General features: G+C 36.3%; 1 protein-coding gene across 25 annotated transcripts in view; it reads left to right on the plus strand.

The window, feature by feature from the left end:
* Positions 1–24660, plus strand: part of LOC142035960 (uncharacterized) — a 58126-nt gene that overhangs the window by 25738 nt on the left and 7728 nt on the right. For 4 of the 25 annotated variants that reach the window (XM_075038721.1, XM_075038722.1, XM_075038728.1 and 1 more), the window contains 40 exons: positions 784–822; positions 950–991; positions 1332–1370; positions 1711–1755; positions 2364–2393; positions 3601–3639; positions 4285–4326; positions 4524–4565; positions 5485–5526; positions 6043–6084; positions 8398–8439; positions 8542–8580; positions 8974–9015; positions 9118–9156; positions 9476–9517; positions 9620–9658; positions 10052–10093; positions 10196–10234; positions 10554–10595; positions 10698–10736; positions 11130–11171; positions 11345–11389; positions 11867–11908; positions 12761–12799; positions 14412–14450; positions 15166–15204; positions 15473–15511; positions 15807–15845; positions 16111–16149; positions 16899–16928; positions 18353–18394; positions 20134–20172; positions 20938–20976; positions 21259–21297; positions 21686–21724; positions 22066–22104; positions 22941–22979; positions 23316–23354; positions 23705–23740; positions 24462–24491. In XM_075038721.1, coding sequence (XP_074894822.1) covers positions 784–822; positions 950–991; positions 1332–1370; positions 1711–1755; positions 2364–2393; positions 3601–3639; positions 4285–4326; positions 4524–4565; positions 5485–5526; positions 6043–6084; positions 8398–8439; positions 8542–8580; positions 8974–9015; positions 9118–9156; positions 9476–9517; positions 9620–9658; positions 10052–10093; positions 10196–10234; positions 10554–10595; positions 10698–10736; positions 11130–11171; positions 11345–11389; positions 11867–11908; positions 12761–12799; positions 14412–14450; positions 15166–15204; positions 15473–15511; positions 15807–15845; positions 16111–16149; positions 16899–16928; positions 18353–18394; positions 20134–20172; positions 20938–20976; positions 21259–21297; positions 21686–21724; positions 22066–22104; positions 22941–22979; positions 23316–23354; positions 23705–23740; positions 24462–24491 — 1581 coding nt within the window. The remainder of the gene's footprint in view (positions 1–783; positions 823–949; positions 992–1331; positions 1371–1710; positions 1756–2363; positions 2394–3600; positions 3640–4284; positions 4327–4523; positions 4566–5484; positions 5527–6042; positions 6085–8397; positions 8440–8541; positions 8581–8973; positions 9016–9117; positions 9157–9475; positions 9518–9619; positions 9659–10051; positions 10094–10195; positions 10235–10553; positions 10596–10697; positions 10737–11129; positions 11172–11344; positions 11390–11866; positions 11909–12760; positions 12800–14411; positions 14451–15165; positions 15205–15472; positions 15512–15806; positions 15846–16110; positions 16150–16898; positions 16929–18352; positions 18395–20133; positions 20173–20937; positions 20977–21258; positions 21298–21685; positions 21725–22065; positions 22105–22940; positions 22980–23315; positions 23355–23704; positions 23741–24461; positions 24492–24660) is intronic. The other 21 variants (XM_075038723.1, XM_075038724.1, XM_075038730.1 and 18 more) reach the window with 19 other exon arrangements.

The following is a 24660-nucleotide window of genomic DNA, read 5'->3' on the forward strand; positions in this document are numbered from 1 at the left end:
TTATGCACTTTTGACACTAATACTTCTACAAATGTCTTTTCTGACTTCACTTGAAGGAGTTATATTCCTCTTCTGAAAAGGGCATGTTGAAACATACTAAGTGTTTTATTTAAAACCTTTTCCTCAAGGCCACTGTATCTCACAGCTCATGGCTTTCTGTGTAATAATGCTACCAGGGGAATTTTTCCTTCCATTTGTATAAATTAGGTTTTCTACAAGAGAAGAAAAGATACATTCTCTAGAGACTGTTCAGAATGAAACATCTGTGTACTAGGCATTACTTAAAGATAAATGTTTGTGGTTCCTTGACATATGTCTCATCTAGCATTTACCTTTGCACTATTGGCAATCTATGCTTACTACGTTAGAAAACATATCTATATTGCATATCTGCCTCTGCTCCTTACTCCTCCTAAGCAAGTATCGTAGCTTTCATTAAAATAATCCATAGCCAAACAGTAAGTGTCTAAAGCATGCATAATTTTTGTCTAATTTAGAGGATGGATCACAGGGTGGTCAGGTAGGTAGCTCTTTATTATCCATTGGTAAAAACTTTTTAAGCAGTTCTAATCCAGAGCATAGTTTTCTTGCTCATGAGGGTATAGACTCCTGCAGAGTCTCCCAAGCTCCAGCCTGTAACTTATTCTTTTCAAACTTACTTTTTACCAGCCCTGAAATTCCACTTACATAGAAAGAACTTGGCAACCTAATGAAGCTAGCTCTGTGGATTCTGATCAAATTCAGCTCTCCAGTATTATAACTGTTGCTGTTTTGTTTTCACAGGGTGGATCATACTCCTTACAAAACTATGGTGGTAGCCAAGTAAGTACTAGACTATTATTTCCTCCCACTGAAGTTTTCCTTCAGACAGGGTCCATGATGGTCGATCAATATCCAATCTGCAATGTTGTAATATTAATTCTAAATTATTTTTTGTTGTTGTTGTTAGCAGAGTGCATCATCATCCTCACAAAATTACGGTGGTTACCAGGTAGGTAGACCTTGATTTTTTCCTGGTAAGAATTTTTATCATATCTGATAAGTCATCTAGGTATCTAGGAAGCTGTATTTATTAAAAGGAATCCCATGCAATTGTTTATTCCAGCTTTACAGCCTCCAAAAAAAAAAAATCACAGTTTCTTCTGAAGTAGGGTTTATATTTGTTTGTTTTATTGGGTGGATCCTTCTCACAAAACTATGGTGGTGGCCAAGTAAGTAATGCTCTATTTCCCTACTTGTACGTCACTTCATACAAGCTTTAGCCTCTGCTCAAAATCAGGTTTTCTATATTCTGATTTTCTCTGATTTCAGTTTGTTTGTTTGTTTTAAAGGGTGGATCGTCCTCCTCAGACAGCTATTATGATAGTCAGGTAACTAGCTCTTTCTTTCTCCTAGTTGTATATTATTTCATACTAATATTTTTAGTCCCTGCATCATCTTTCTCAAAGATGTAAAAACCATAATAGTTTCTGTGCTCTTTTTGTTTTGGATTGGTTTGGGTTTTTTTTTCTTTACTGAAGGACAGAACATTCCCTGTAAGCAACTATTGCAGCCATGTATTTCACTCCTTATTTTCCTTATAAAGGTCCTACTTTAACTCAGCTTTTTCTTTGCATGAGCCTCAATTCTGTCTTGCAGAGTACAACATCAAAGTGTATTTTTAACGATCCATTTTTGTCAGGAAATAACTGGTATCTGATGTCCTTCTAGGATTCACAATATTCCTCAGACGATAATCCCAATGCCTGTGATGATGTGAGTATGCTTTCTCTAATATATTTTCATCACAACATTTTTTCATGTAGATGGGAAAATATTGCACTGCTAGATGCAGTCTTGTGAGCAGAATGATCCAGAAAGAATGTTGAGTTTCCACACTAATAGCTGTTTCAGTAACTGCAGGTTTTCTTACTGAAAATTGTAATGTAAGTGTTTACAGATAAGTTTTGTGCTTTTAAATGCATTTAACTTCATGAAATGAAATATGGAAAAAAATATTTTAGTGGCTTTGCAGTAACAGAAGGTTTTGCCCAAAATCTAAGGATACATTTTACAGTAATCTTCCAAAAAAAGAAAATCCCATAGACAAGCTTTAAATACATACAATGAACGAAAGAAGAGAGATACAGTGGCAGATATTCCACTGCTTTTCATGTTACATTTCTACCAATCTAAAGTTGCTATTAAAATGTTTTTCAGACTGGAATGGTCAGATTTCAAACTAATTTAGGCAATGCTGTGGAGGATCTGAGCAACAAATTAGTTTTGTTATGTCTGTGTGCAGTATCAGAAAGAATCAGGTTTCTGTAAGCTTACTGTATTTAAATAATTCTTAAAGAAGGAAATAATTTATTCTTTTCCAGAATGACACTACCTATAGTGCCAATGGTCAGGTAAGTGCTTTTTTTCTTCTGCAGTAATCAAATTCTTATGGTTAATGACAGTGTTAGTGACTGAACACTTTTACATTAGACCTGTGGGCCTATAATTGTAGTGTATGATTGCTTTACAATACCCTTCAAAAAGTTAAAGAATGAGGTCTTTGATGTTATATTTCTCTGTACTCAATCCCTCTAGCCGTTCTTAAGACTGTTGCATAATTATTTAAAACTGCACCATACTTCTAAGAATATATATCAACACAGGTTTTTTTGCAGTATATGCACTTTGACTGGATAATTATTTGGGAATTAACCATCTGTGTACATGTGGCATGTAGCCACCTCAAGCTTTTTCCACTTACATGCTAGTATTTTAAAGTAACATTTATCCCTTGGTAATACTCTCTGTCAAGACTGTCCATCTGTCCTACAGGCAGAAACTGTGATTAACATGGATAGATTGTGACCAAGCAAATACACTGTTGTGTAAATGAATGAAATTTTTCCATACTTCTTTCTGTTCATAGAAAAGCTTTTTCCATGTTACAGCCTCTTTCTGTTTTACTGCCATCTAGAGTAACCTGTCATCAGTTACTTGCCTTTTCTTCAGTTGTCAGCCATATACTTTACTGCTTCGTTATTTTCCCTATTTTTCCTCTCTAGTACTTTAGTACTGCATCAAGCATGTATATTAGGAAGTAAGGAGGCCTTCTGAAAACATCTTTTGGTTTTGCTTATATTTACCTTGAATGCATTGCATTAGGTTTAACGCAAAAGGTTCTACAAAAGAAATCCTTCATTGCTTCCTACTTTGTTCACAAAAGATGCTGTTATTCCCTTGGTTTTCCCTATCCAGTGCATATTGCTGGACTTCATTGTAAAAGAGTTTGCTTCTAAACACTCTCACAAAGAAGGGTGGTGAATGTTCCAAAAAAAAAAAAAACAAACCAAAATTCATTATACAGATTGTTCTTTAAACCACAGTAGCTAAGCTGAGGAAGACTGTGCTAGGCAGGAACTTCTGATGAAGGAGTGATAAGGTAAAAACAGACAAAGGCTATGCTTTTTAAAACTCTTACTAATAGCAAAAAGATAGCTCTGGACATTTTTCTGCCCCAAAATATGCCACCTTGACAAGTTTAGGTAAATTTTTGCTGAAAGTATTTTGTGTGGATGGCTGCATCTATAAAGTAATAACTGACTTCTGGCTCCTTTACAGAGTTCTGGTTGTGGAAAAAAGAAAGTTGTTGTTGCTCGAGTAAGTAACTTTTTTTCTTTCCTTTTTTTACTGCTTGTAGGATTTTTGCCCTAACTACATATAATTTTTCCCAATTATGCCTAATTTTTCCCTAATCGTGTTTGTCCTAATTAATATTCTGATATTTAAGGAAAAAGTAAAATAAAATAGCTTGGCTATTTGCTCTTTGGGTGAACTTACTTTCAAGGAAGTGTGTGTGTGTGTGTATATATATATATATGAAAACAAGACATGAAAATCCTGCTGTGACATATAGGGCAGCTCAAATTCCTGTTCTTCAGGAAGCACATACAAAGTTGGTCCAATCTAAAGTTAAAATTAAATGTGTCATACAAACAGAGGACAGCTAAAATTTTAGCTGAAGTAGGATAGAATAATGAAATAAGAAAGAATAATGTTTGGTAATTTATTGTACTCAGCATGTTGTAGAGGAGATACAGATAGGTGTATCATATAGCTTCAAGTCAGCTTCAGCAGTAGGCTACAAAAATAATGTGCAAATAACCTTTTGTTTTATAATGCCTACTCAATGTATGCATCAAAGGGTCTAGAGTTGTTATGAATAAACAATATGGAAAAAAAGAAGGCCTGTCACTGATCACAGAGTTTTCATCTCCTACAAGTAAATGTCTTTGTTTTTTACAGGATACATCACATGTTTTGAGCAGAAGAGACACTGATGTACAGGTAAACTCCTCTTGTCACTTTTCTGAACTACTGCTGGTGTTACAGCACCTTGGTGATTACCTACAAAAAGAAAAATAAGGATCTAGTTTCCACAACAGAGTATTCTGTTCAGAGTTAGGTAGTTCTTTCCCAATAGTACTATGTATTTTAATTTATTACCCTTACAGAAAAATGAGTCATTTCTTGTTTCTTCACAGAATGAGTCTTCTACTTCAAATAGCAGCCACACCAACCTCCAGGTAATAACGTAGTGTCTGCTGCATGATCTCATTACAAGGAGCTTTCTGATAAATTATATTTAATTTCTGAAATTAGTTCCACTAATTTATCTGTGCTGAAGGATGCTATTTTGATTTGGCAGCATTTTCCTTATAACGTTATACTTTTGCACAGTTGTAAATAATGATAATGGGCCCAGAATATACTGTTTCCGCTGTTCCTTCACTCTACTAAGCAGGTAAGTATTGCAGGTGTTTCTTTACATAATATTTTGTAAAAGTTGTTTGCAAAACACAAAAGAAACACTTTTAGAATCTTTTTTTAGAAACAGTCCTGCTCTAGTGATGGTAATGGCCAGATACATAATTCTGTTTCATTTAGAATTTGGTAATAAGGTACATCTTAGTGATTACGTACTTCTGTTACAAAAGCAGGTCCAACTTTCATATTCTGTAGACTTACGTACTGCTGCAGCAGTGTATATGTTATAGAATTATGCGAAATCTAACTGATCCAGAGTAGCACCTGACTCTATTTTTTGTAATGTTTTGTATTGTATTGGTATCCATCAGCTTTCCAGAGATCTGGAATCCTGCTGTGCACAGCATTATGTAGATGTAACACTAGCATAGTCCTCTGTCTCAGAAAGTTTGAAGTCTAATTCAACAGTACAGTCAGATCTCTGAGCTTCAGAGAGTAACAGTTTTCTTAATTAGTTTTCTTGATACCCATTCCCTGTGTATTGTATCCAGACACTAATTAAGTTTCATCCAAATTTATGTTTTTACAATGATTCATACAGAAAGTTCTGAAAAGATAGTGTTTGTTGGTGCAGGGAAAGAGTACAAAGAGTTTGTCACCTTACTTCTCACTACATAATTTTATACGTGTTAGATTCTGATAAAATGCTTCTATAAAAAATAATTGGTTTCTTCACAGGGTGGATCATTTATTGCAACCGGTGGTGGATCAAGTAGTCAGGTCAGGATTTTCTCTATTTTTATGTAGTCTTGTCCAGATAGCTTCATGGTAATTAAACTAATTAAAATCAGGGGTCAGAGTTTAAGTCCCATAGTTTTGCGGGGGGGTTACTGATGTTATGCATTAAATTGTAAATGAAGTGACCCTGTTCAGATTAAATTTATCTGAAATGGCTCTCTGAAATCAATTCTTAACACTGTTTCAATTTCACACATGGTTTTTGGTGAGAGTACAATGGTGATTCTCTGTACTCTTGACTACCCAGATAATTCTCTCTTGATGAGGCATCTGCCATTGAGCCATAGCACTGAGAGATGCAGTATCAGTCTAACTTCCAAAGCAAATGTTAAATGCATAGAGCTATGCTGTCTCCTCATTTGTTCTAGGTATAGGAAACGTCACAACTACTCTGTAGTCCCACAGTCTTTCTTCCCTAAACATAGTTAAACGTCTGAAATAAGATTTTATTTTAAACTTCCACAAAGCAATAATTGTTTCCTTTTTTTTAATTTATAGGGTGGTTGCATTTGTCCTGATGGGAGCAGTGGTAACAGACAGGTAATTATTTTTCTGAGTTTATACTTTCATCTATATAATGGAATATTTTGAATTAATCACCTAGTAAGTATGGACACTTGGGTAACACGAAACATTATTGATAATTTCCTTAGTAGGGATAGAATTATATACAATGAAATGGAAGAATGAGTCCCACTTTAACTGCATAATTACCATTTGGCCACTAACTTTCTGTAACTGTGCTTGGTAATCCAGATGCTCTGTCAGTTGACTGTTATGTGCTAATTGTTCATTGTTTTCAAAAACCAGAGTCAATATGCCCTGTAGTAACAATTTAATTGCAGCCAGCTTAGGTTCCTTGTCCTTCTCACTGGTGCAATAAAATATTGTGACTACAATGTCAAAATCTGATAAATATTAAAAAGGTAATCTCTTAAATCAATATTTAAACTATTCTTTCCCATAGAGAATCATTGCAATTTCATGACCAGTGGCACTGGATAAACTTTTCTCTTAGGCAATACCTCCGTGCCAGGAAAAAGCCCAAGGAATGCAGTTACGTAGGCATTATAGACTAGCTTTACCAGGCTTCTGGCTTCACGTGGCTTTGCCAGGTGAACTTAGATTTTAAAGTCACCTATATTCTACCTGAAAACTTATTTTTGAAGCTTCTATTGAAGCTGTATTTACATAAACACATTGAAATGGTGTACTTTTTTTTAGTTTTCAATTTCAACAAGAATCATATTGTGGATTATTATTTCTATAAAAAAGCATGCTATTTAAAAAACCTAATTGTTTAAAGAAATTACTGCTTTCTGAACTTAACTATCATTAACTCTAACACACAGTAACAGTAATTTTGATCAGGTAAAATATCGCCTCTTTCATACAATTAAGGCTAAGCAGTAATCATGACCTACATGTTTAAAAATATAGACTAGTCTGTTAAAATAACTAATATTGAAACTCCATCGAGGAAAAACTTTTTTATTTGTCGTGTGATTGTAATGCTATATAAGCAAATCCATTTACAAGGAAAAAGGTGGACATCTTTAGGGAAGTTTTCATTCTAATAGGCCCTTTTTCTTTGTATGCTTAAATTGGTGCAAAAAGAGGCTTAGTTTTTAACAGCAAGCCACCACAGCTTGGCTAGGAGGAGAATGTATTTAGTTGCTATCAAACAATAATTTTCAACATGAAGAAAATAAAACATCTAAATTGGACACATTAGAAAACCAGTTTTCAGTACGGATGTGTCCACTTTGATACACAAGAGACTTGTATTTCAGTTTGTGATAGTATCAGCTGATAGAATTAATTTATGATAAACTAGGTAGCAATAGTCTTGATCTTTGTCTTCACCCAACAATAAAGTTCAGCGATCTTTGCAAAGGAATAGACTGAATTAAAAAACAGACTTATTTTCAGTTTCTGTCTATGTCGATCCTCTATATATGGCAGTAGCAGTGCCTAAGATTAGCATGTAAACACATTGGCCATGATAGGCAGGTTCATTCTTCTGAATAAAAAAAGCGAGGTATAAGTAGATGTATATGTATAAATAAACCAGCAGGCATAAATCTTACGTAAAAGAGACAGTCATCTACTTCCTTGAAGATTCTTCATCCCAGGACGAAAATTCCTGCAAAAAGCTTCCTTCTTAATTTAAAAGCTATGAGTTACATGAAGGTCTTTTCAAACCTGGAAAAGATTATAAATTAAGAGCCAAAGCTATACATATTTAAACCATCTTGTTTCAAAGGAAACAATCGGTTTCCTTATGTGGATCCCCAAATTCCTCACGCTGCAATTATTCCACTTTTTCTCTAAGCTTCATCTAAAGACAAGAACTCAGTCTGCAAATAGTCCCAGAGGAAGCAGTCTAACCATAGAATAATACTTTGTCTATTTTGTATATTAAGAGGATGTGAACAGTAATAATGGATGTTATGTACTAGTAGATAGTCTTCTCCTTTAAGTGGTGAGCTTAAAAATCTGCTCTCCTAAACTCTATTTACACTTTGGAAGTTCAGTATTCTGGCAATTTTAAAAAATATATTATAAGAGTTATGATCATCTATAACAATACAGAGTCTGCCAGATATGACATAGGATTCTGAGATTAGAAAGAGTAAAATGAAAAGTTACTATTTTTTCAGTTCCTTTACCCTGAACAGAAACGTACCTGCTAAAAGTTTCCTTATCTGTGACAAAAAAAACAGTGTTCTCTTTTAATGATTGCAGTAATGTCCTTTTTAAAAGCTCTGTTTTGAAAGAATAGAAATTCAGAAATAGACTCACTTAAATGCCTCTTAGCAAGAAAATAGCTAGTCTGTGTTTTCATTTCAGGGAGCCCCAGGTTCTTCACACAGCACATATTCTGGTAACCAGGTAAACATTCAGATAAAATGCCCTATTCAGAAGCTCCACCTAAAAGCTTCCCTGAAAGAGCAGCCAAACATAAACCGGTAACCCATTCTGTCTTCTGCACAGGGAGGGCCTTCCTTCTATCCCGGAGGATCCTATGGACAGGTAGTTGTTCTTCCTCCCTTACCAGGATAACACAGACCCCCATCATCCTGTTTCCTTCACTCCTGATATTGTGGGTGCCATGACATGCTATAATTACAGACCTGATAGCTGTCTCTTGGAGTAGAAAACTTAAATTAACCCTGATGTAACCTAGTGGTGTGAAGCTTGACAGAGAACAGTACAGAACAGTATGGAACAGCACAGAATCTGCAGTTTCCTTGCAGAACTCAAATTTCAGCAGGCTAAGAAAATTACAGCCAGAAGACTTCTTCCAATAGTACCTAAAAGTTAGCTCAAAACTGGGAGAAAGGGTGTAAAGTGAGAACTGGATACACTGGTATTTAAACACTCATCTGGCCTGCAGAAAACAGCTGGTCTGTGTTTTCCTTTCAGGATGGCCCAGGGTCTTCCCACAGCTCTTACTCCGGTAACCAGGTAAATATTCTGGTCACTGTGCCTGCACAGGAGCAGTCTAAAAGTCTTTCTTGAGAGAACATTCCAACTATAAACCAGTAAACTTTTATGTTTTCTGTACAGGGAGGGTCTTCCATCTATTCTGGTGGATCTTACGGACAGGTAAGTGTTCTTCCTCATTTGTAAAGATAAGATAGACTTCCGTTATCTTCATTCCTGTATTCCCCATATAGTGGCCGTTGTGAAATGTAACACCCAAGAATTGAATCAACCATTTGTAACTTTCAACATGAAGTCTGTCAGAGGAAAAGACTGAATTGTGTTTACAACTTCTATCAAATGATCTTTCATCCAGCTAAGAAGATTAGTGATAAAAAGTTCCTTGTTCTTTAAAAACTTTGGCCTAAAGTGAGAGTTGGATACCTTGCTGTTTGCACCATCCTGCTAGCAAGAAAATAGCTAGTCTGTGTTTTCATTTCAGGGAGCCCCAGGTTCTTCACACAGCACATATTCTGGTAACCAGGTAAACATTCAGATAAAATGCCCTATTCAGAAGCTCCACCTAAAAGCTTCCCTGAAAGAGCAGCCAAACATAAACCGGTAACCCATTCTGTCTTCTGCACAGGGAGGGCCTTCCTTCTATCCCGGAGGATCCTATGGACAGGTAGTTGTTCTTCCTCCCTTACCAGGATAACACAGACCCCCATCATCCTGTTTCCTTCACTCCTGATATTGTGGGTGCCATGACATGCTATAATTACAGACCTGATAGCTGTCTCTTGGAGCAGAAAACTTAAATTAACCCTGATGTAACCTAGTGGTGTGAAGCTTGACAGAGAACAGTACAGAACAGTATGGAACAGCACAGAATCTGCAGTTTCCTTGCAGAACTCAAATTTCAGCAGGCTAAGAAAATTACAGCCAGAAGACTTCTTCCAATAGTACCTAAAAGTTAGCTCGAAACTGGGAGAAAGGGTGTAAAGTGAGAACTGGATACACTGGTATTTAAACACTCATCTGGCCTGCAGAAAACAGCTGGTCTGTGTTTTCCTTTCAGGATGGCCCAGGGTCTTCCCACAGCTCTTACTCTGGTAACCAGGTAAATATTCTGGTCACTGTGCCTGCACAGGAGCAGTCTAAAAGTCTTTCTTGAGAGAACATTCCAACTATAAACCAGTAAACTTTTATGTTTTCTGTACAGGGAGGGTCTTCCATCTATTCTGGTGGATCTTACGGACAGGTAAGTGTTCTTCCTCATTTGTAAAGATAAGATAGACTTCCGTTATCTTCATTCCTGTATTCCCCATATAGTGGCCGTTGTGAAATGTAACACCCAAGAATTGAATCAACCATTTGTAACTTTCAACATGAAGTCTGTCAGAGGAAAAGACTGAATTGTGTTTACAACTTCTATCAAATGATCTTTCATCCAGCTAAGAAGATTAGTGATAAAAAGTTCCTTGTTCTTTAAAAACTTTGGCCTAAAGTGAGAGTTGGATACCTTGCTGTTTGCACCATCCTGCTAGCAAGAAAATAGCTAGTCTGTGTTTTCATTTCAGGGAGCCCCAGGTTCTTCACACAGCACATATTCTGGTAACCAGGTAAACATTCAGATAAAATGCCCTATTCAGAAGCTCCACCTAAAAGCTTCCCTGAAAGAGCAGCCAAACATAAACCGGTAACCCATTCTGTCTTCTGCACAGGGAGGGCCTTCCTTCTATCCCGGAGGATCCTATGGACAGGTAGTTGTTCTTCCTCCCTTACCAGGATAACACAGACCCCCATCATCCTGTTTCCTTCACTCCTGATATTGTGGGTGCCATGACATGCTATAATTACAGACCTGATAGCTGTCTCTTGGAGCAGAAAACTTAAATTAACCCTGATGTAACCTAGTGGTGTGAAGCTTGACAGAGAACAGTACAGAACAGTATGGAACAGCACAGAATCTGCAGTTTCCTTGCAGAACTCAAATTTCAGCAGGCTAAGAAAATTACAGCCAGAAGACTTCTTCCAATAGTACCTAAAAGTTAGCTCAAAACTGGGAGAAAGGGTGTAAAGTGAGAACTGGATACACTGGTATTTAAACACTCATCTGGCCTGCAGAAAACAGCTGGTCTGTGTTTTCCTTTCAGGATGGCCCAGGGTCTTCCCACAGCTCTTACTCCGGTAACCAGGTAAATATTCTGGTCACTGTGCCTGCACAGGAGCAGTCTAAAAGTCTTTCTTGAGAGAACATTTCAACTACAAAGCAGACTTCCGTTATTTTCGTTCCTATAATGCCCTTGAAAGAAGTAAAACTCTTTCCTGAGGGAACCAAAGCAATAAACTTTTTTTATTTTCTGTACAGGGAGGGTCTTCTGCCTATGACAGCAGCAGTGAATCCTACGGCCAGGTAAATATCCTTTTTTTCCCTTGTATAAATTTGCTCAGGGCCAATACCTTGGCCCCTAAATACAGCTATATTCTGTATTGGCGCTCACTTTATTTTAATTAAGGTGGTTTTTTTCTTTGTGGACTGAATTTGCATATACTTTTAACTAAGGAGCCTGAAAGTTTATAGGTGAGTAAAAATGGGGTGCCTCCAACCATTAAAACTTATTCTCCTCAACAATGCTAGCTTTGAATTATCTGCAAGATTAAGATCTCTTCAAAAGTGGAAATAGAATTTGAGTTAAAAATATGTTAAATTAGTGTTTTACAGGGACATAATCATGAGTTGCTCAATAGCCATTCTGATAACTAAGTAAATATTCATATTTTTTACATCTTCCCAGAAGGGATTCCCTACAGTAAGCATCCCAAAAAACCCAGAAAACAACCCCACACAAGTCTGTTTGCAATATGAAAATTATTCATGTTTTCTGAACAGGGTGGATCTTCTACATATAGTGGTACTGGATCTTACGGTCAGGTAAATATTATTTGTCTCATACATCAAAAGCTTAAACTTGCTGTGCTGGTTCTTATGTGGACTGGGTTCTATATTTCAGTTATTTTGAAGTGATGACCATGGAAATGCCATTATACTTTTTGGTTCTCTTTACTTTTATTTACCCCTTTACAACTCTAAATTTTTCCAAAATGGAGGGAAGGTAATGCACTATATATGCTGTCCGGCTAACTGTGCCTATGTGACTATTCAATACTTTAACTATTTTATTGTTTATGCATTAGCTCATTCAAAAGGAAAATAATTTGTGCATTTACTTTACATACCTTACTGATGCAGAAGCTGTTGAAAGTCTAGGGGAATGCACATTCTATATTTGAAGTCTGTATTTATTGATGTGAATCTCATTGTGGGATCATTCTGTACAGACCATCTTATGTTTTGTTTAGCAACACATTTTAGCCATCTGAAGTCATACAGAATTATTTATTAAAAATAGTAAGACATATAATCCAGATTGCTATTTCATAGAAAATTGTGTCATGTTGCTACTTCTAGTGCAGGATCTAGAAAGAAAGCATAGATAATGGGATTTCTGAATGTAAAGAATGGTTAATTTTGCAAATCAAATTTATCTAAAATTTTTCCTTATAAAAATGCATGTTTACAAGGACAGAGTTTTTTTTAACCTCTTGTGCTTAAGTAACAGGTAAAATTACATATTTTTTTTTTCTTGCACATTCCCTGGTTTAGGTAAAATTGGAGATTCTAAGTGGCTGGTTATTTTTATTCTTCTATTTTACATGATCTTACTTGTGGAGAATATAAGAGTCCTTTTTATATGAAAATAAATGTTTTCCCATTATTTTACAGGATTCACCTTCCATAGGAGGCAGTGAAACTGATGATAGCGTAAGCATTTCTTCTCAAGTATATCAATATAAGAATTTACTACCTTTTAAAGTATCTAGGTGCTTACATGGACCTTTACCTTATCTCATCATCTTATCTTCAAGAGCTCCTTCACAGTATATTGTAGTCATCTGTGTTGTTTAGTAATTCTCTGCAATAACTTCTTTGAAATGATATTTTTCCTATAGATAAAGTAAAATGTAGATTTAAGTTATGCCACGTTATTGTCCTATGGTATGATTAGGACTTGGCAAATTAAAATTGCAGTTATACAACAGTTCTGACTTGTAACAATCATACATTTTTTTAATCGGTTATTAGAAGTAGCATTTACAAAGGAAGCTCTTTTCCTTTATTTCACAATTTCCATTGAAACTCAATGTTAGTATATGCTCATGGTATGCAAAACAACCAGATATTTCTTACTTCCAGCAATTTAATTTGGCTACTTTTTAACAGAATTAATTTAATCCAATAACACTAATGTAACTACAAGAACAAGACTATCAATATGTCACTTCAGCCATTCTTGTTCCTAAGGGTTATTTTTTGTGATTTATTTCCTTAAGAGTATATTCCATATATGTTTACTATTCTGGACTCTCATAACAATTGCCATAAATTAAGACTTTCAAACTTAATTGCTCTTAAAATACAGATTTATTTTTAAATTCAACTTTTCCTTGGTTCTTTGAGAAAAAACATTGTATTTGACCCTTAATCATTATCTGATTTTATTCTTTTTCTACAAGTTACCTTAGCAATACTGTACAGACTAGTTCCTTCTACTTCCATCTCCAATTCACACAACTCTTCATTTGTGTTTTTCCAATGCCAGACATAAAAGATTCAAGTTCCTTCATCTATATATTGCATAAGAATGGTCTGTTTTCATGTAGTGTGGTGAGAACTGCTTGCTTTTTTGTTTAAAAACATGCCTTTTCTCCTGACTAGAGTATATTTGCTATTAGTTCTGGTGAAGCTGTTTATAAAACTTCCAAAGTTTAATGTCTCATTTTCTCAGAGTCTTGAGTAATTGATTGTACTTTAACTGGATTTCTAAGCCTGTTCTCCAGTGTCCTGGTTAGTAGGAAATAGTTGTCCACAATTTTTTATAAATTCAGCTGTGCATTTCGGCCACAAGCATAGTGTGTCATTAGTTTCCATGCAGTTTCTGTATCAAAATCTTCTTGTGGATATTCAGCAAAGCTAAAATATGATACTACGGAGGGCCCCGAACGCCCTCTGAAAGAAGCTAAACATATGAAAGAAACTAAGGTGTAACAACATTGGTGTCTACCACTGAGGTATTACAAGAACCAAAGCAGCTTTTGAAGTGCTGATGTGTTCCCCTATAGCATTCTAAGAGGAAATAACATAGATTGAGAGGTGATCTCATTCCTTTATTATGCTATACCAGGATTCAGCTTTCCAAATAAAGAAATGCCATTCACTGGAAATGAGCGGAGAAAGAATTTGAAAGAATGCTGTTTATTCTACAGCCTATATCTTTAACCTTCCCAACAAGCAGTAGTTTTCTTTGCTTTCCACTATTGCTTAGAAAAAACTAGAAATATTTTCCATGCAATAACTAGATTCTAATACTTTTTAGGATTCCACCTCACCATCTGGCAGCCAACAGGGTGAACGGGTAAGCATTCCTTCCTTAGATGTTGCCAGGGTGTCTGCCCCAGAGCTTGACAACTGCTAGCCAGCTAAATTACATCCTGTGGGGAAGCTGCTGTGGCAGTTTCCAGTGTGGGATAGAAAGTCCTCACACACAGAGGGAATGAGGACATGGCTAAAGCGTTAAAGTACTGCTAGAAATCCAAGCTGATGCTGAGGCGTGCTCTTGAATCTCAAACTCGCATTACAAACATGGTACCACAATTTACTTCTTCAAGTTCCTGTGCTTTTTCACTGATTGACTAACTGCAAAAGGCTTCAATAGCATGATTTGTCCCACATTTATTCTAAGGGAAACCCTTTGCTTTGTTGTGCTGTATGACTGATTTATGAAGGCTTCCATTTTCCCGTCATTTTTACATGGCACCCATTTTATTTATTCTAATGAGAATAAAATGACACAGACTGAGAAATTATTTTGTTGGAGATATAAGAACTCTTTAATCACTGTATTCAAAAGAATATCTTGCACCAAAAGAGCAATTATCAACAGGTGTAAAGGGGCATGTGCTGTTTTATACAGACAGACCTTTTTGTTGTTGTTCTTGAACAATCTGTGAGAGAAAATTAAGGAATGTGGAGAAGCAAGAAGGACTGTTCAGATTCCATCCTGATCTTTCCAGTCTACAAAAGAAAGGAAGTTTTTGGTTTTTTCATGTAATTTCAATACATTTTTCCAGGATTTTTATTCCCCAGGAGGCAGCCAGTCAGGTGGACATGTAAGCATCTATTTTATTTATTATTTGCAGTTCCCTTCCAAAATGGCTGTTCTATTTAAAAGTTATCCTGACAAGTAAATTATACCCAACTGTTTATCTCCTAGAATTTCTGATGACATCTGGCATCATGTCTTGTGAAATCAAACAGCAAACTGTTTTTAAAAAAAAAATATTTTAAATTAAAAATGTGTGTATGACTATTCAACAACATAGTCTTATTTTCCAGAAGCCACTTCAAACAAAAATAAATTTGGTCTACTTTTTGCAGGGGTCATCTTCTCAAGGTGGTGGCTACTCCAGTGGACAGGTAAATACTAACTCTTTGTGGTTTTGACCTGAAGTACCTGTCATACAAAAGCTTGAGTCCTCATATTGTATTACAGCAATATTTTATCTGGGAGCAGGATTCATTTGGTACTCAAACACCTTTTCCTTATATATTTCTATGTAAAAGTCCAAGTGTAAGCAGAGTGGTTAAAATACAATTCATGTCTTAACCGATGTTCTAACACCAGGAAACAAATTAAAGTGATAAATATTTGGGATTAATTTATATTTTTTAAATATAAATTTTAAATATAAGTTATTTTTATTTTTTTCAGGACTCATCCTCATCTGGAAGCAGCCAGTATGGTGGGCAGGTGGGAAATTTTTCTTCAGTGTTGTTTGGGGTTTTTTTCCCAATGTACATATTTCAAGAAAATATTACCAGATTGGTAATACCTAAGTTTCCAGACTACTGTGGGATTCTTTTAATCCTCATTAATCTTTCTATAGATAAAATTGGGTCCTTAATCAGACAGATCTTTTCAAACATAGTTTAGAGAGTACAAGACAATACATTGTAATCAAATATACATGCCAAACTTAAAGAAAATCTTTTAAATGATAATGTAACATTTACAGGGTTCAAATTCTTCAGGAGGCAGCCCATCTGGTGGACAGGTATGCTTTTCTTTCTCCACACCATTCAGCTGTGCTGGTGTCAGGCACTCGCAATTTACTTTGCAAATCTTTCCTTCACAAGAACGGTTTTCCTTCACCATTCTCCTTTTTGCCCAATGTCTCAGCAACACATTATTTTCTTCTTCCATGTCATTCAGACATCCCGCAGGCCAGAGTAGCCAGTAGTAACTGTCTGAATGACAGTTGTATTTAAGCTTGTGCACCTGCTTTAGTGCTAAACATTTTTCTTCTTACACATTCCATGCAGATTGAATGTAGAAACTGAGACACTGAATGGTGAATCCCTGGCCACTTCTCAGTTAGTTTTATCAGAGTAGAAATCACCTGTTTTCTGTAACATCTGTAGCATGAAAGAGTACTGCATGTATTCCAGGTGCTTTGGTCTCTCTAGGAAAAAAAAAATTTGCTTTCTGTAGTACTATTCAGAGTTTTTTACTCATCCTTTTGGTAAGTAAGGTTTTTAAGGTAAAGATTGTAGATAACAAATTTGAAGATAACAAAATTAGAAGGGTTTTGCCCCATCAGAGCAATAAGTGCAGGAATAGTTGCATAGGATGAAGAGATCAAAAAAATAGACTAATTTCTAGAAGTTGGGCACTTGAGCAGTTATGAATGTAACTTTATGGCTTGCATACCTGGTATTGTAGAAGTAGTAAATTGAGTTGTAACTGGAGTCCCTTTCATTCCTCTGTTCTTCATATCTTAAATATTTTCTGCATTCTTTACAGGGTGGATGTGATTGTTCTGGGGGAAGTTCTGTAAGTGTTACTTGTTCATTATATATTTTCTTTTACTAAATTATTTAACTGGAAAATTATCTGTGGTCCTATTTATTTCTAACTTATTTATTTGAATGTACTCTTAGTTTTATATTCATTGTTCCTTTGGTGACTTACATATTACTGACATGGTAGGAGTTATTTCTCATTATGCCAAGATGAAGAATTCAGAACCATAGACTCATTGAGGTTGGAAAAGACCTTAAAGATCATAAAGTCTAACCATAAACCTAACAGTGCCAAGTCCACCACTAAACCATGTCCCTAAGCACCACACCTACACGTCTTTTAAATACCTCCAGGGATGATGACTCCATCACTTCCCTGGGCAGCCTGTTCCCATGCTTGACAACCCTCTTGGTGAAGAAATATTTCCTAATATCCAATCTAAACCTCCCCTGGTGCAACTTGAGGCCGTTTCCTCTTGTCCTATCTCTTGTTACTTGGGAGAAGAGACTGACACCCACCTCACTACAACCTCCTTTCAGGTAGTTGTAGAGTGCGATAAGGTCTCCCCTCAGCCTCCTTTTCTCCAGGCTAAACAACCCCAGTTTCCTCAGCCACTCCTCATGAGACTTGTGCTCTAAACCCTTCACCAGCTTTGCTGTCCTTCTTTGGACGTGCTCCAGCACCTCAATGTCTTTCTTGTAGTGAGGGACCCAAAACTGAACACAGTATTTGAGGTGTGGCCTCACCAGTGCCCAGTACAGGGGAACAATCACTTCCCTAGTCCTGCTCGCCACGCTATTTCTCATACAGGCCAGGAACCCCCAAAGCTGGCAGCAAGGTGTATTCTCCAAGCAGTGACTTTCCATTACCAACCATGCAGTATTTACAGAGATGCGTATCTCTTCTTAAAAAAAAAAAAAAAAAAATTGCATTAAATAGCAGAATTAATTGACCAAAGATCTATCATGAAGGGAAGCTAAAATAATATCAAGTCTACAAAATTGCCAACCATAAAAAGTTGTCTCAGAAATCAGCGTGTACCAAATTAAAAAAAAAACAAAACAAAACAGAACTGAGCCACTTCTCATTTGTGCTTTTAAATCCATATGAAATTATTTAAAGACTGCAAAAAAGGGTAACATGTTCTTCCCAAAGCAAATCATATGTAGTCAATCAACATATAGTATGTAAAGGACATTCCTGCACCTTGGGTAGCGTTCTTATTTTCTAGGCAATGAGTCATGGGTAGATACAAAATAATACTTTGTGGTTTACAGTCTTCTAGGCTGCAAAAGACTATCTGCTATCTTGGCAAATTAAGAAAAGTAAGCGAAGTATAAGTGTAATTTAATTTCAGACTGTGATATTCTAAACAGGCATTTTAAGGTTTTGTTTCATTTTTAGTTTATGATCAAAGACAAAGGCTAATTCTTTTTTTTTTCCCCTCCTTACAGGGTGGATCCCCTACCTTAGTCAGAAGTGATTCCTCTGCAAATGTAAGAAATGTTCATCAGCTTTTAAGTGTGCCCTGTGTTTGTTTTGTCAATAAATGGCTAGAGAGGTTAAAAAGAGTCAGTACCTAATAGAAGTCATACACTTGTGAAAATAACCTACCTTAGTCACAATTAAAAATACACACAGGACATTCATGCAGCGCTCATAGTTTCTCTTTCCATTTGAAATAGTATGCATTCAAAGAGAAGTCTTTGAATGAAAAATGTTGTTTGGCACAAAAGGTACATAACACTATAAATATTTACTTCAGGAGTAATTTCCATTGGTTTCCTTGGAATTATGTCAAAATATCCCCTAAGGACCTGGATGTATGTGTTTATATTCCTCTTAGATCATATACTGCAAGAAAAGTTAGTATTCATAGATCAGTAATTTAATGATGCTAAGCCTCTCATATGGATAAGAACTCTCTTTTCGCATGAGACACTCGTTTATAGCATTCCCAAGACCAGTTCTGTTCATCATGTGTTAGAAAGTCATGCCGTGTATGTCACTGGAGCTCTGTATGTGCTGCACTAAAGGAAGAAAAAACATTTGGGTCTTTTTGTATCTAGCACAGAACTCTGTGGCATTGTTACCAGACTGCTAACTGGTACAAAGCTGGCTTAGACACAGCTACATAAATGTACCATAGAAAAACTAATATTACATGACAAATAGCACTGCTCTTGTGCTCCCTTGTAGGAAGGAGAAATGTGTATATATCTACAGTCAGGAAAATATTCTTACCCGCCCATGTTCTACAGTCTTCGTATTATTGATGTTGGGATTTGTTTCCTTTTGAAACTTCCAATTGGACTGATTTTTTTTGGTTTTTACTGACTTGGCCATCTTTGACAGCAGTTCAGAAGCAGGGATTGTGTATAAAGACAGGGAGAACATAGTGGTTGTGTCTACGTCGAGAAGTACTGCAAACTGCTAGGATTGTTTCTGTCTACAGAGCATTCTACAATTTTGTTTAATCTGAAAAGCATCCAATTAATTCACTCCGAGACCACTCCATGTTGCAAAACAAAGTACAGTGAGTGGGGACTATCAAAAGTTTTGTCTCAAAGGCACACTCCTGATCTGTACTTTAATGCGTAGATGCACCCAGTACCTCAGCATGGGAGAATGGCTTTTGCATACTGAATGTAGATCTTAGTTCTGTCCCAACTATATGCTGCAGTCTACCTCAGAACGTTGTCTTTAATATCTTCTTTACAGACCAATTGAAAAGTCATTTTACACAGTTAAGATTCCTTATGAAGGACACATTTCTGATAGATGCTTAACATTATATACTAAACACAAACCAGTTTCATTTTTTCATGAGTGCAGCAGTTATTGTGGAAGCTCAGAGTACTCAAAAGGTCTGTAGTACTCTGCAAGAATGAACATTAAAAGCTTCTTGTGGGGATGTCATTCTTCAGAGTGCTGATTTTAATCTGAAAGAAATAAGCTGTCTATCCTTCAGTCAGATCCTTTGAAGTGAAATAACTGATATTTCCTTTCTGAAAGGGCTCTGGAGGCAGCCATTCTGGTGGACAGGTACACATTGAATTTTAGACATATTAACAAAGTAGGGAAGGCTAGATTTTACATTTTGAGTGGATTTTAAAACCAAGCAAAAAAGTTTAAAATAGAAATTTATATACTGCTGTCCTTCAAGACGTTTTGCTTTAAAATAGTTCTGTTAGAGAAAAGTAACTGGCTTCTTTTTTTTTTTTTTTCCCCTCAGGGCTCATCTTCTGCTGGAGGCAGCCAGTACAGTAGCCAAGTAAGCACTCCCTCCAAAAGGAGACCCAGCTTGCCACTTCTGAAAATGATGGTTATTCACAAACTCAATTAAATTCAGTTTTTATATGGGAACTGTCTTTAAAGAGAAAAAACTCAGTAAATCAAATTCATCATTGAGTTTGATACGTCCTAAAAATTTTACACAATGGCTTTTTTAGCAAATACTGCCTTTGTTTTTGTGAAACTTGCATAAGGAAGCTTACGCAAAAAGTAGGTGTGGGGAAAGAATGAATAAAAATGTAGCATTTTTGATTCCTAGTGGACCTAATTCCATTAAGAAGAAAAATCCAATCTCCCATCTTTAAAGAGACCTCTTGTTGTATGAGGTTTCAGCAAACTTACTTAGTTTGGTTTTTAGAGTCCTGTTAGGTAGCCAATCTTTTACTGCTAGTTTTGGCCCAGGATTCAGCTTTCCAAATAAAGAAATGCCATTCTCCAGAAATGAGCAGAGAACGAACTTGAAAGAATGCTGCTTTAACCTTCCCAAGAAGTCACACAAAGCAAGCAGTAGGTTTTTTTGCCTTCCACACTTGCTTAGAAACTCAGGTATTTCCCCAAGTCACCTTGTAAAGCTTGAACTCTAGTTATTAAATCATACTTAAATGATTTTTAAGATTTTTAAGATTTCCTGCTCGCCTGCCTTCACTCTTACCTTGCTCTCTTGCTCCTATTGTCCTGGGAGAGTCATGTTTTGATTTAAGGAAGTCCTACAGCAGGTAATTTACTTATTTGATATTGTTTACAGGATTCATATTCCTCTGGAGCTAGCCAGTATGGTGGACATGTAAGCTCTTACTTTTAATATTTTATATGATGTATTTGGTTTACCACTATTTGACTATTTACTATCAAGTAAATGATTATTGAGATAGCTATCTCAATTTAATATTTCAAGAAACTTTATAGTGATCTATTCTCTGTAGTAATATTGTGAATTCAGGAAAGACAAAAATATAGAGTTTATTCTGGGAAGACTACAAACAGTCAAATAACAAAATACACTTCTTTGCTGCTCATCTCCATGAATTAGATATTCAGAAATAACTAACTTTCAATATTTTTCCAGGGGTCATCTTCTTATGGAGGCAGCCGTTATGGTGGACAAGTAAGCTTTAATAGTCCCCACTTTTGTAGATTTGACCTATGCAAACTTGTAGTTTATTCATTGCCTACCCAGCTGTCTACCTTAGCTTTATTTATCTTAGTCTAAAATCTTCTCAGTAAATCTTTCTCTATAGCGTTCTGGTGCTACTGTGATTAAACAAAACAAGTTCTAGATGAAGACCATCATTTAAGACTATGAAAATAGAATGTGAAATACATGGTTGACTCAGTTGGGTCCTGAAATATGCAGGGCTAAAGGTCATGTCTTTCTGAAATAAATTAGTACTTCATGAAGCTGACCAAAATTTTTAAAAGCCTCGTGAAATGATTCTATGGTTCTATGAAATGGGTGCAAAGAAGTTTCAGTTTCATTTTTTGTTGATATTCAGGGTTCACCTTCCTCAGGAGGCAGCCAGCATGGTGGACAGGTGAGAATTCTTCCCTTGTAGTGTTTACCACTTTATCCAAGAGACTTGGTAGTTCTCTGTGTAATAGAACATTTTAAGGAGATTGATTTTTTTTTTTTTCATGTTGTACTTAATTTGTTGCTACATATATAGTAGTTACAAATGCATGTGATACAAAGCCACAGGAAAGGTTTTAGGAGATGTAATTTCTGATGCATCATGGTAAATGCAGATGAGTCTCACTCCTTTTTGCACAGTCTGTTTCAGTCCACTCAGTTTTGCACTGAAAGAAATTAGGTACCTCTCCTTCATATGAAGTACTATGACAGGGATATAGACATCATTTAATTCTTTTTGTTCAGGGTTCACCTTCTTCAGGAGGAAGCCAGTATGGAGGACAGGTGAGACTCTCTTCCTGCATAGTCCTTATCCTAACACCCAGCTTCTACATCAAAACTTGGTGTTTTTCTATTTACTGAAAAAATGATATTTTGAGTAAACTCTGTTAATCTGGTAATAGGTGATCAGGTATCTAAAGATATATGATCTGAAGCAATATAAAAATTATGAAGGGACAGTACTTCTGTTGTATCACAGTAAATGCAGTTTTGGTGTTGTTCTACCCTCCAACCTGCCCTCCTCATTCTGGACCCATTTCCCTTCTGCTGCTGTCAGAGTTTCTTAGCTCTAACAGTGAAGAGTGGCTGGAAGCAGATTGCATTGCTTCTCTACCTCAACTGATGGAATACCTCACTTCCTTCAGTAAAATGCAATATCAGAGTTGAAGTACCCAGAGAAGCAGTAGGTCTCGGGGAGCAGGGGAGAAGGTCAGGAGTTGTTAAGAGGTGTTCCATGCCCTTGTGAAATGAAAGATAATGGATAGGGTTCCTAGTGCTGCCTAGTGATATAGCCTTTAATATGGAGTGAAATCCCCAACAAACTCATTCTTGGCCTCTGAAAATATTTATTGTCAGATTTATTGGAGAGGGAATTAGAGGAGAAAGAGATTTTCAGTCCAAATACAGTCTTCCGAAACTAGGTATATAATCCTAATAGCTCATGATCAGTATTATGGAAGATTCGTATGTTACAGACCATCCGTAATTTGCATAGAATACATAATGGAATAGGTTGAGTGTTCATCTTTCGATATAAAACAGAGAAAGAAAATAGTCTTTCTTTCAAAAACCCTTAAAGAAGCTTTTTGATAGAGAAATAATTGGCACCTTTGCTTCAGGGTCCATCTTTCTCAGGTGGCAGCCATTATGGAGGACAGGTAAGAATTGTTTTTCTATTTATGGGTTGCATAAATACAACCTTCTGCTGTGTCAGCCCACTCAGGAAAGTAAAACACAGGAGGCTGCTGTGAGCACACAGTCCAGTGCAGCAGCACTACTCATACTTGCCTGAAGCTGACTTTGGTTTAAACTTTACTGTTCTGTTTAAACAGTAGCCATTGTAAAGGCCAATAGACTTCAGTATGGTTATAAAAGAAGTGTTTGCATTCCTGTGACACTTAAATCTATGGAAGACAAATAAAATTGTGTTTTTCTGTGACAGCTCGTAAGTTAAAGAATGTGCAACAAATATAAATGCTTTCTCATTTCTTTAGGGTATAGCTTCTTCAGGAAGCAGGCAGTATAGTGGACAGGTAAAACTTCTACTTTCATAGTATTTGCAGTTTTGGTACACAGTTCATTAAGAAAACTGACCCATATTTTTTGCAAAAAAAGAACATTCTAAGAAGGAATAGCTTTAAGCCAAACTGTGTGAGGATTGCTAAGCAAGGATCTGTCTGGTATGTCCGATCATGATATGAGCAAATGATATAGAGGCCTGCGTGACTGCATGGAAATGCTTCCTTAAACAGACTGTGGTTCTGAGAAGGCCATTTTTGTTGTTATATTTAAACAGAAGCAATTTGAAAGACTAAAGACCACAGAGAACAAGTGAGCATGTTACTCAGTAACACAGACATAATTAGTTACTCATTTTTTCCAGGGCTCTTCTTCAGGAGGCAGCCAGTCTGGTGGACAGGTATGCTTTTCTTTCTCCACACCATTCAGTTGTGCTGGTGTCCTTCACCACTGTCCTTTCTGCCCAAAGTCTCAGCAACACATTATTTTCTTCTTCCATGTCATTCAGACATGCCGCAAGCCAGAGTAGCCAGTAGCAACTGTCTGAATGGCAGTTCAGTTGTGTACCTGCTTTGGTGCTAAACATTTTTCTTCTTACACATTTCATGCAGATTGAATGTGGAAACTGAGACACTGAATGGTGAACCCCTGGCCACCTCTCAGTTTTATCAGGGTAGAAATCACCTACTAGGCCTCCACTGGAAATCATCTTTAGTGTTTTCTGTAACATCTGTAGCATGAAAGAGTACTGCATGTATTCCAGGTGCTCTGGCCTCTTTAGGGGGAAAAAAAAAACCAAACAAAAAAACCCAAACAAAAAACCCTCTGTAGTACTACTCAGAATTTTGTACTTGTCCTTGTTGTAAGTAAAGTTTTTACTGTAAGTTTTAAATGAGAAATTAGGAGACTATATTTAAAAATTTGATCAGTAAATGCACAGCTAGCCTGAAAGGACAGTGGAGAGATAAAGAAACTACTTTTTAGGTGGAGCTTGATGAGTCTATGAGCAGGATTTTATAGTCCATTTTCTTGCAGTAGCAGAATGTGAATTTGATTTACTAATTCAGAGGCCTCTTCCAGTCATAGACTCAGGAAAATAAGTTTGGTTGTGTTTTATACAGGGTGGATGTGTGTGCCCCGGTGGAAGTTCAGTGAGTATTCTTTGTCTTTGTATATTTTTCATAGTATGTACACATACTGGAAAATTCTCAAGGAACTACATTTCTTGAAATAATTCTGTCTGTGAATTTATATGTATGATGAAAGTTGTTTTTCACATTGTGCTAAAATGAGAAATTTTGAACCTGCTAAAGAGAAAAA

The sequence above is a fragment of the Buteo buteo genome, chromosome 10, assembly GCF_964188355.1.
Source record: "Buteo buteo chromosome 10, bButBut1.hap1.1, whole genome shotgun sequence".
Lineage (NCBI taxonomy): Eukaryota > Metazoa > Chordata > Aves > Accipitriformes > Accipitridae > Buteo > Buteo buteo.